This window comes from Entelurus aequoreus, linkage group LG02, assembly GCF_033978785.1.
Source record: "Entelurus aequoreus isolate RoL-2023_Sb linkage group LG02, RoL_Eaeq_v1.1, whole genome shotgun sequence".
Taxonomy (NCBI): domain Eukaryota; kingdom Metazoa; phylum Chordata; class Actinopteri; order Syngnathiformes; family Syngnathidae; genus Entelurus; species Entelurus aequoreus.
In genome coordinates this window covers 62,209,049-62,221,140 of record NC_084732.1, presented here as the reverse complement: position 1 = coordinate 62,221,140, position 12,092 = coordinate 62,209,049, and the positions used below count along the sequence as shown (strand labels likewise).

General features: G+C 37.8%; 1 protein-coding gene across 3 annotated transcripts in view; it reads left to right on the top strand.

Moving 5' to 3' along the window:
- The window catches only part of LOC133637161 (zinc finger protein 595-like), a 60,435-nt gene extending 48,920 nt beyond the window's left edge, over positions 1-11,515 (top strand). For all 3 annotated transcript variants that reach the window (XM_062030463.1, XM_062030462.1, XM_062030464.1), the window contains one exon: positions 9,354-11,515. In XM_062030463.1, coding sequence (XP_061886447.1) covers positions 9,354-9,958 — 605 coding nt within the window. In that variant the 3' untranslated portion in view covers positions 9,959-11,515. The remainder of the gene's footprint in view (positions 1-9,353) is intronic.
- Positions 11,516-12,092: the final 577 nt, after the last annotated feature.

Sequence of the window (12,092 nt, the reverse complement as noted above, 5' to 3'; positions counted from 1 at the left end):
AAAACATAATTTATGCAAAATTTTGACCAAAGAACCACCGTTACATGTTATGTTATTTTATGTTAGAAAAATCATAATATGACCCCTTTAAAGGCCTACTGAAACCCACTACTACCGACCACGCAGTCTGATAGTTTATATATCAATGATGAAATCTTAACATTGCAACACATGCCAATACGGCCGGGTTAACTTATAAAGTGCAATTTTAAATTTCCCGCCACACTTCCGTTTGAAATCGCCTTCAGAGGATGACGTATGGGCGTGATTTAGCCCGGGGAACAGAGGTATGCCTTCCCCATTGAATACAATACAAAAAAGCTCTGTTTTCATTTCAAAATTCCACAGTATTCTGGACATCTGTGTTGGTGAATCTTTTGCAATTTGTTTAATGAACAATGGAGGCTGCAAAGAAGAACGTTGTAGGTGGGATCAGTGTATTAGCGGCTGGCTGTAGCAACACAACAAGGACTACTCACTTGGATAGCAGACGCGCTAGCCGATGCTAGCCGCCCACCGGCCACCGCACGGATGATCGGGTGAAGTCCTTCGTCGCGCCGTCGATCGCTGGAACGCAGGTGAGCACGGGTGTTGATGAGCAGAGCAGATGAGGGCTGGCTGGCGTAGGTGGAGCGCTAATGTTTTTATCATAGCTCTGTGAGGTCCGGTTGCTAAGTTGCTAAGTCAGCCTTAGCGCCGTTAGCAACAGCATTGTTAAGCTTTGCCAGGCTGAGATCTATTAACCATGTAGTTACATGTACATGGTTTAATAGTATTGTTGATCTTCTGTCTATCCTTCCAGTCAGGGATTTATTTATTTTGTTTCTATCTGCATTTGAGACAGATGCTATCACGTTAGCTCATGCTAAAGAGCTTCGTCAATGTATTGTTGTGGAGATAAAAGGCACTGTGAATGTCCATTTCGCGTTCTCGACTCTCATTTTCAAGAGGATATAGTATCCTAGGTGGTTTAAAATACAAATCCGTGATCCACAATACAAAAAGGAGAGAGTGTGGAATCCAATGAGCCAGCTTGTACCTAAGTTACGGTCAGAGCGAAAAAAAAAAAGTATTTCACTGCATTCTAGTCCATCACTCTAACGTTCCTCGTCCACGAATCTTTCATCCTCGCTCAAATTAATGGGGTAATCGTCGCTTTCTCGGTCCCAATAGCTCTAGCTGCGTTGAAAACAATAGGAAAATATGAGGGAGTGAACAACTGACAACGTCACGCTACTTCCGGTAGGGGCAAGGTTTTTTTTTATCAGAGACCAAAAGTTGCTAACTTTATCGACGTTGTTCTATACTAAATCCTTTCAGCAAAAATATGGCAATATCGCAAAATGATCAAGTATGACACATAGAATGGATCTGCTATCCCCGTTTAAATAAAAAAATTCATTTCAGTAGGCCTTTAAGGCAGCACTTTTTATTAATAAGAGAACACCGTGGACCAGGCAGGCCTTGGTGAGTTAGTCGACTCAGACGTGTGGACATGATTAGGACCGATTTAAACGAGTTCCACTGTAATATCCATCCATCCATCCATTTTCTACCGTTTGTCCTTTTCGGGGTCGCAGGGAGTGCTGGAGCCTATCTCAGCTGCATTCGGGTGCAAGTCGCTATCTATTCGCAGGGCCAACACAGATAGACAGACAACATTCTGTAATAGTAACACACAAATGATTGTGTCTGTATAGCATTTATATACCATCAACTTAATCCAATTTAACTTTTACATTTCCCATGCTGGTGAATTCCCCTCCAGCCATCCTTGTTTATCTCACTCAGTGAGCTGCAGATGGAAAGTTAAAAACAGATGATGAGCAGGCTGCGTAAACATTGAAACCGTGTAATCATTCAAAAAACCTGTTTATATGGACAGATGTCTGATTAGAGAAAATATTGATCATTTAGGCTGGACTATTTTAAATGTACGTAAGGTTTAATTAAAAAAAACCCAGCAGAGATATAGTGAGATGACAGAATAATTCAAGCATTAAAAATTAATACATTGTCAAATAAGCTACATAGGTCAGTAAGTAGTAGTATACTCTTAGGCAGACAATGATCCAAACTGACATAAACATACCGGTAGTTGGCAAGGTCAGATATGCAGAGTGATTTTGTGAGCTGGAAAATGCAAGCGTACCTGATTAAAAAGATTGGCAAGATGCCGACATTGAACTGGCACAGTACTCAGTCACCCTTTGCAACATTGTGCTTCAAAGTTTGGGACGTCATTCTATCAAGGATTTTTTCAATTCTATGTAATTTTCCCCCAAATTAAGCATTTTCAAACATAAAAATGGCTACATAAACTAAAAATATCAATACTGCCGATATTATCGGCCGATAAATGCGTTAAAATGTAATATCGGAAATTATCGGAATCGTTTTTTTTATTATCAGTATCGTTTTTTTAAATTAAATCCACATAATAAACACAAGATACACTTACAATTAGTGAACCAACCCAAAAAACCTCCCTCCCCCATTTACACTCATTCACACTCATTCACACAAAAGGGTTGTTTCTTTCTGTTATTAATATTCTGGTTCCTACAATATATATCAATATATATCAATACAGTCTGCAAGGGATACAGTCCGTAAGCACACATGATTGTGCGTGCTGCTGGTCCACTAATAATACTAACCTTTAACAGTTAATTTTACAAATTTTCATTAATTACTAGTTTCTATGTAACTGTTTTTATATTGTTTTACTTTCTTTTTTATTCAAGAAAATGTTTTTAATTTATTTATCTTATTTTATTTGATTCATTTTTTTAAAAAGTACCTTATCTTCACCATACCTGGTTGTCCAAATTAGGCATAATAATGTGTTAATTCCACGACTGTATATATCGGTTGATATCGGTATTGGTTGATATCGGTATCGGTAATTAAAGAGTTGGACAATATCGGCATATCGGATATCGGCAAAAAGCCATTATCAAACATCCCTACTACAGTACTATAGGCCGCTAGATGAGCCTATGGCTACTAATGTCAGTACAGCATATGTACTATGTTCTATTATTATGTCTACTATAGTTAAAGTACCAATGATTGTCACGTGGATTAAACAAGTGTAAAAGTAACTATGTCTATGTTATTTCATGTCTACAGTGCTCTCAATGTTAAAAATATACCAATACAAATCTAAAATGCATAATTATTAATTCCTTCTTTGCAGAAATGAATTTCCCACGGTCAGGCCCAGAACCAGTTAACAGCGATAAACAAAGGTTTGCTGTAGTTGTTTGGGTATCATTTACATTTTAACCGATACTAATACCAAATTGGTACTTTTGAAACAGTTCCCAGATCAGTACTAACAAAATGAGAAACATTTTTGTTAATAAAAAAAACAATTTCATCTTTACGGAATTTTTTGACATACACTTTGAACAATCTAGTAATGTAAATACTTCAACATTATGAATAAAATAATAACTAATTAATGCATTCAAAAGTAAGAAATAAATAAAATCCACAACTAATTGTGACAATTATAGCTGCAAAACCAGGAGCAATGCAGAACACAAAATAACATGCAAAAAAACCAACATTCTTGGTAGTAGCGTCTGGTTTGTAGCGGAATCGAAGATAATTTCTTAATGCTGTCTGCTATTTAACATCAGCATTGCCATTAGAGACGTAATATTTGTAATCTGTGCCAATATTACAGCGGACATCAGTTAAAACAAGTTGTAAGGATCCGAAAATCCTGGTGTGACGTCATAGGTCAACCTGAAAAGTAATTCAGTTATCTCTGTTTTATTGGCCAATTCTATAATTCCGTCAGCATTTACGTTATCGTCGAAGTCATATGCCTTATTTTTTTGGGTAAGTTTAGTGATTATTGATTAGTCATACTAGCGCTGTGTCAAATAAAAAGTAGCAACCATGGTAAGATCCCAAACTTCTCGTAGACATGGTGTTTTTTTCACTCATTCCCTCTTCATCTGTTTCACGTGCGGCCCATTAATCTTTTTTTTTAATTATTGTATTTTCATGGCCGTGAGGAGCCATAAAAATCTAAATTAGATTATTTGTCCAGCCCTATTCAAGGTTATCCCCAAGTAGTCCTGGACGATATAGACCAAAACAGATATTCTGATATTTTCTGGCCGAATGGCGATATACCATATATGCTGCCGGTATCTCAAACAAAACGAGCAAAGTGCTTAAGGTTGCCTTAGTGTTTTATGGCTAAATAACCAGTGTTAAGAGTACCCAGATTAGTTTTTGCTGTAAGTAACAACATAACGTGTCGCTTGTTTTTATCAAGTAATTTGTTAGCCGTTACTATGTCAAATAGGTTTTTGTTAATTTTGTTCATTAACGTTAGGTTTATAGCTTATAGCTTCATGCTTGTGCGCGGGGATCGATGGCGCTTCTACTTGCTCACTGCGGTGAAAGCACCAGCAGTGTTGTACCCAGTGTTGGGTTAGTTACTGAAAACCAGTAACTAGTTACAATTACTAGTTACTTTATTTCAAAAGTAACTCAGTTACTAACTCAGTTACTTACACCAAAAAGTAATGCGTTACTGTGAAAAGTAACTATTTAGTTACTCCCCCCCCTTTTTTTTTTAAGGCTCCCATTAATGCCCTTTTAGCCTTCATTTCAGTACTGTTATTGCACTGGAGAATAATACCATCTGTTGATCAACTTGACATGCATTTGCATCACTGAACTCTGCTAAGCAATGTGGTCTACATACAACACACAAACAATGTGGTCTACATACAACATACAAACAATGTGGTCTACATACAACACACAAACAATGTGGTCTACATACAACATACAAACAATGTGGTCTACATACAACACACAAACAATGTGGTCTACATACAACACACAAACAATGTGGTCTACATACAACATACAAACAATGTGGTCTACATACAACACACAAACAATGTGGTCTACATACAACACACAAACAATGTGGTCTACATACAACATACAAAAAATGTGGTCTACATACAACACACAAACAATTTGGTCTACATACAACACACAAACAATGTGGTCTACATACAACACACAAACAATGTGGTCTACATACAACACACAAACAATGTAGTCTACATACAACACACAAAAAATGTGGTCTACATACAACACACAAACAATGTGGTCTACATACAACACACAAAGACAAAGATATGTTTCAAAGGGCCAATTTATTTCAGGCCAGAACAAATTGACAAAACGATTTTAAATAGCTGCAACATAATGGCACTTTAACTTTAAGTAGATAGGATCTTTGATCCAAGACACAACTTGCATTTAACTAAAATGTTATTTTCTTTGTGCTCGACAAAAGAAAAGTAGTGAGAATGTTAAGACACTCGACTTCTGGCTTCACCATGATGTCATGTTAGTTGTTATGAGAGTAGCGTATGTGTGTGTGTGTGTGTGGCCCTTTAAAATATGACAGCATGTGGGTGAGTGACGTCAGTGAGTGAGTGGGCGAGAGAAGTGAGGGAGCGGCAACAGTGAGTGCGTGTAGGTTCTCTAGCTTGGTGGATGGCTGCGTCCAATAAAGTCACAAAGTTGCAACAAACCGCTGGGCTCGTCATTCACCCTCAGCTGTAAAGACCCTCTTCCGGGTAAAGTGAAGGTTGTTAGTACATATACGTCTCCCCTGCGCCCCTCGACTACGGTATGAGAGCCCCCCCGCCCCCACCCACACAAAGCACGCCTCTTCTTTTCCACCGGAGCGCTGCAATAAAACACACTCAGATCTTCAGTTTCTAGCCGATACTACATAAAAAGTAACGTAAAATAACGCAGTAATGCATCATGTAGTAACGGTAACTGAGTTACTGAATATAAAAAATAACGCGTTAGATTACTAGTTACCGCCGAAACTAACGGCGTTACAGTAACGCGTTACAAAGTAACGCGTTACTTTGTAACGCATTACTCTAACGCCGTTAGATATTATGTTAGTCCCAACACTGGTTGTACCTCAGGGCTGCTGTTCCCGTGTTCAGGTCAGCAATAAAGTTTAAAATGAAAATCTCTTTGTACCTTTTTACAAGACGTTATTTACACAATATCACCCTCAAGCACTTGCTAGAGGTGGCTGTTTTTCCGGGTTGGTTACTACAGATCCCTGCTGATGATGGTTGCTTTGCTTACCTGAAATGCTGCACTTAACTTAGAACACACTGTTTCAGCTTCCATATTGACTAAAACAGACATAGGGAAAAGCAGAGTTAAAGCAGAAGAAGAGCACAAGGGGATAATTAATTTGCATTCAAATGCCTTTGAAAGAAAAAAATCCCTGTCTGCATTCAAGATAAGAGACAACAAAGAAAAACAAAGCATTAGCTAAGCCTGGCAAAGTATTTAATTAACAACAACCAAACACAATAAGTGTTGTAAATGCGTCATCAGTTGGTATCATGCATCTTTGCCAAAGTGACAAATAATTGCTAAACTCTGAATATGACATTTGTTTAATACCTTGTTTAAATAGTAATTGTTACGGTCAGCTGAAATTGAAAAAATTGGTATTGATCTGATAGCAAGTAAAAAAAAGCGCCCATACTAACATGAAATTATTTTGCCTTTTAATTTGTTGATCAAGATTGTTACCAGAATAAAACACAGGGCACATATTTAAGGGAAACAAAAACAATAAATACACTATTAATGCAACAATATGACACTATTAACAAAATAATACAAATATCCCCTTGGATTATATATAATCATTAGTGTGAAATAAATAGAGAAAAAACAAAAACTACTATTGGCTGGCATTCAATCCCTCTATGCACCAAAGCCATAAACTCTAAATCATAAAGACAACGAAAAAAATCCTCACGCTTGTATGGGCCTGATACTAATTTACCAGTTGTGCCTACCGCCCGAATACAGCTGAGATAGGCTGCAGCACCCCCGCGACCCCGAAAAGGACAAGCGGTAGAAAATAGATGGATGGATGGCTCCAACCTTAATGTGCTGCTAAGCTGTTAGTACTCGGGACATGTACCGAAACTCATTACCATAGATGCCAATGTAAACGGTAGTAACCAGACTGACAAGCTAGTAAATTCATATTTATTTTTAATTTATAGTTACTATTATGTCAGTGGCACAAAAATTAGGTATACATTAAGTACAGACAAACCTCAACATACAAACTTAATTGGTTCTTGAAATATGTTTAATAAACAGAAAAGTTCATATATTGAAGCAACTTTGTCCGTAAGAAACAATGTAAACATGAATAATGAATTCCAGCCTCAAAAAAAGGCCATATTTTAGTAAAAATTTGTACAGTTTGAACATAATATAAAGCGCTAAATAGTACTGTATATCAAACAAACATAACAAGAAGGAGGGTGGATCAAGGTTGTATTTAATAACAAAGCCAAAACAGCTAGCCCTGCCTACATAGACGCACACACACAGTTTGAGATTGCACGCCTCCATTAACTTTAACAGCCGGGTCACTACAATGATTAGAAATGAAAAATAAAATCCACTTGACCTTTTTGGTCAATTTTCTTTGCGTGCTGCGTAAGGGAGGCGGCGAGGCAGTGTCGACAACACTGTGGGTACTTCCTGAATGTTTCAAATGATACATCGCTTGTTCATTGCTGTCTTTGGACAAAACTAAAGAAAGAAGGCTGTAAAAATGCTAAAAAAAATAAATAAATTATACGTTGAAAGTCAGAGCAGGCATTGACGTCACAGTTATGAACATTCCAGTTAGGAGGTTTGAAATCAAGATGGCCACATCCGCAAAAGCTATTATTGCACTATATTTATATTATATATAAATAAACAACTTATGAAAAATATGAACACCTTCTTAGTGGTGTGAAGATTCATTTTAACAACGATTTGATATGATAAATCGATTCAGTATTTTTTTAGCAACAAAATAAACTACTGGATACTGGACATAGCAGGTTTCCTGTATTTCTGTTATTTCTTGTACAGGGGAGTTAGATATAAATACATGATGGATAAAAAAGGCAAGTAAACAACAATTAATGGCCAATGCATTCACGTCTTATTTGAATAAAGTGCAACCAACATTTTAGGTTGAATCAACAAGAGGAAACATTTTCTTCTGTCATTTTCAATATTTGAGCAATTTTCAATAAAAGTACAGTAACTAACATTTTAAAAATATATTTACCTGCTAAATAAAGTTCCCTGACCCGGCCATAGAGTTTCTGTTCTCCCCCCTGGCGTCGCCGATGAAGGACAGCGTCCCAGGTATGCGGAGGCATGTATGCCACCTCATCCCTGTTGATGGTGTTGGTTTCCATAGCCTCCTTCATCCATTTATTTTGTTTATTTGTTTCTCAAGAAATGACTTCTCTTTGTTTTCCGGAAGTTGGTGTGTCGCCGTAACTTGCTCCGCTGTCACTTTCATTATGTCAGTCGCATCTTTTGTAGCTTAAAGTGGTGTTGTGTCGTTTTATTTGTTGTGGCTTTTTGCAACCGTGCTGTAGCGGAAAGTTTTTGTGTTGTAATTTATTATATTGTCTTGTGGCGTTTGCAATGACCTTTTGCGACCACCGTAGGGCATTTTTGTTTTGATGACTTAACGTTTAATGTTCTTATCATTAAATTGATAAAATCGATCGTTTCCTTTTTGAAACGATCTTGGATCGATACCTATCTTCCAGAAGGCAAACTTGCTGAGCACAGATTGATATACTTGAAATTTAGGACTGTAAATCAATATATCGATCAATCGCTACACCCCTACTCCTTCTGCAACCTTCAAACACGGTGAATGAAGAGAAAACACACATGCTATTGCTAGCTAAGTAGAACATAAAAAACACATGAAAAAAAGTAATTTACACTACAGTAACATAGCCATATATAAATGTCCAGCAATACATCCTATATGGCTGATTTAATGCTACAGTAATAGTCAGAAGTGCATGGTAATAACGGATATTACAGAAGTTTCTATTATTGTTGGAGCGTTCCAGCTGAAATTTCCAACTAGGAACTGGAAATTTCGACTTCCCAGTACCAAGGCAACGCACCATAAAAACAACCCAGTGCTGACTGAATGAGCACCGGCGATCGTTTAGGCCGCCCACAATGGCAACGCTCCCAGACACAAAATGACTGGGCTGCGAGGCACACAATTGGTGGATGAAACGTCCGTACACGAAACAAGCTTTGTACACCAAAGCATCATTTTATTTGGTCTGGTTTGTAAACCGAAAAGTTTGTTAAATGAGATGTTTGTAAAACGAGGTTCCACTGTATAGTTCTCACCAAGTCTTTTTTATTCTACTAAATCTTTTTGTCATTGTCTTTTTGCCTGTTTTTTGGACTAGGCTACACAATGGCCACCAAACTGAGAAGACACATCAAATCTTCTCACTTGACAGAGAAGCCACACAGCTGTCACTGCGGTGCCTCCTACTCTCTAAGACAAAGTTTATTGAGGCACCAAGCGCAGCATCAGTCACATTGGAAAACACAGGAGGTGACAGAACCAGCTCTGAAAGAATTAACAGCGGAAAGTTTTACTCATCCAAAGCCAGTCAAAGGCAGACCCAAGAAAAACTCAGTCCCTCAAGGAGATGAACCAATGCAGAGAAAAGTACGGGTAAAGAAGAATGAAAATGACGCAGAGAATGTAGTGAGAAGATTTGAAATTTCAACAGCCGAGGGGCAAGATGGAGAGGCTTCAAGTGACACCCAGCACACAGTGTATGTTCACACGGACCATGTGACTACACACAGCTACGATCCCCTGTTCCTCACGTCAGACAGCTTGCATTCAGGAGCAGGACAGAAGCTGGTAAAGGTGGTAATATCAGAAGGTGTTGAGCAATGCATTGTGGTCCAAGAACAGCAGACTGTAGAAGAGCTGATGATCGTACAGGAGGAGGAACTCTGCTCTGTGGCCCAAACTGTTGAGATAAACACATTGTAGCCTGCATGTCAACCACATCTGGTGTTCATTAGGCCATCACAGGACACTAAAAACCTTTGATTTGATCAAGCGTAACAGCCACTGAAAGTATCCGTTTTTGTCCCCATCATGATCCATTTTCAAAAAGTTGCAATCCTACAGATTTTCATGCAGGAAAATTGTGCTCCACTGATGCCTTGTAAGTACATTTTCAGCAAAAGTTGGAACTTTCACTTAAATTGATGTCAGACAGGTAGACCAACCATGCGACTAATGTTGATTGGCGTTCATCCCCTTTTTGTTCTTTTTACAATCTCTAATGTCTGCCTAAAACGTTGGGAAATGAGGATCTCAGGTAAAAGTGTAATTGCCTCATTATGTTATTATATTTATTAATACATATGCCTTTTAACATTTTTTGAAATCCACAAATGGATTTTAGCCCGTACCCACAATGCAGGTGCACTGATCTGCGCACAGTCGGCACGATTCCATGTGCATGCACGCAATGTCTGAAAATAACTATAGAATGCGATCGCTCTAGCAAATTCTTCATGATAACTGACACAATTCATAATTAATCAAATGGAAAGACTCCAAACCATCTTAACATCAACATTTAATTAACCGCTGAAAGAAAATAGTCCACAAAATCAGGGAAATTACAGTAATACATTGGTATAAAAATTCTTGGACAATAAAACGTGAGTAAGCCCTCATTCCGCACACACATGCCCAGCTGGACCCGTGGTGGTGCTCAAACACCCGGCCTTTTGCCTTGCGTGAGAAAAGTGCCCTTCATACTGGAGTTCTTTTTTCTTTCTTCATTGATAGGGAATACAAATTACTCTGTCAATTCCCCCCCAATATGTTTTTACATTTGACGGGGCACATATTTGAGTTATTGTGAAAATTCCCCCAAAATGTCTGTGCACGTGCATGTTCTACAGTGTGGAACACGTAAACCAAAATCCACCACAATTGGTTCCACGACACATACAGCACCTCCAATGTGTTCCAATTTCAAAATTATAATTGTAATAATTTGTATCGGTGTTAAAATATTGTCATCATTAACTCTTTAATAACTGTACAGGCTACACTTCAAGATGCTGATCATTAAATAAAAGTGAAATCAAATGACCTTTTTACAACATCTCATGTAGGTAGAACAAAACATGGCTTACTTTATTTACAAGTGTATGAATAAGTCAGCTCTTGTACAGTAAAACCAAAAAATTATGTACTCATTATTAACGCATGACATGATTAAAAAACATGAAGCTGAAGGATTAGCTTGTGCCTACGAGGTAAATCTCTTTTACCATCTAAATGGAGCTGATTTTGCGATGTGTATTGTATTTTATACCTTTCAGCTATACAATATCAGACTGCAATATATTACTTTTAGCTTTATGGTCAGCATCACAGGTTACCCTTTTGCCATAACTGCTTGCTGACCTTGGTTAAGCTCCACACCCATGTCATTGCAAATATCAAAATACCACGACTGGTTTGTGCCATAAACAATTAAGTTTGTTTTGTTCAGGGTTTTTGTAACTTGAAAAAAAAAACTATTAAAAAATGTCAATTAAAACAGTCGTGCTATTGGGATTTTATTCACACTCTCCAGAATTTCACAGGCTTTTTTGTGATGGTCGCAGCCTAAGATGGCTGAATTTGCAGCAACATTTTCAGAGTTTAGAAACAACATTGTTAACAATGTTTTAAGTGTTCCTTGTACCTTAAATTCAAAAAGCACAGGAAAATTGCACAGCAAAAAGCCCCTTCATTGGATAACAATTTATAATATTGATATTTTACTTATTTTGTACGACACACATTTTAAATGTAGACACTAGATGGCAGTAAAAGCATATACTCAGAGCTCATTGTCAACTCTCATTTTACTGTTTTATTTTTAATTATGATTAATTATAACTGATATAGCCATCCATCCATTTTCTACCGCTTAACCCTCTCGGGATCACGCAGGTGCTGGAGCCTATCCCAGTTTAATTCGGGCGGAAGGCAGGGTGCGCCCTGGACAAGTTGCCACTTCATTGCAGGGCCAACACAGATAGACAACATTCACATTCACACACTAGGGCCAATTTAGTTTTGCCAATCAACCTATCCCCATGTGCATGTCTTT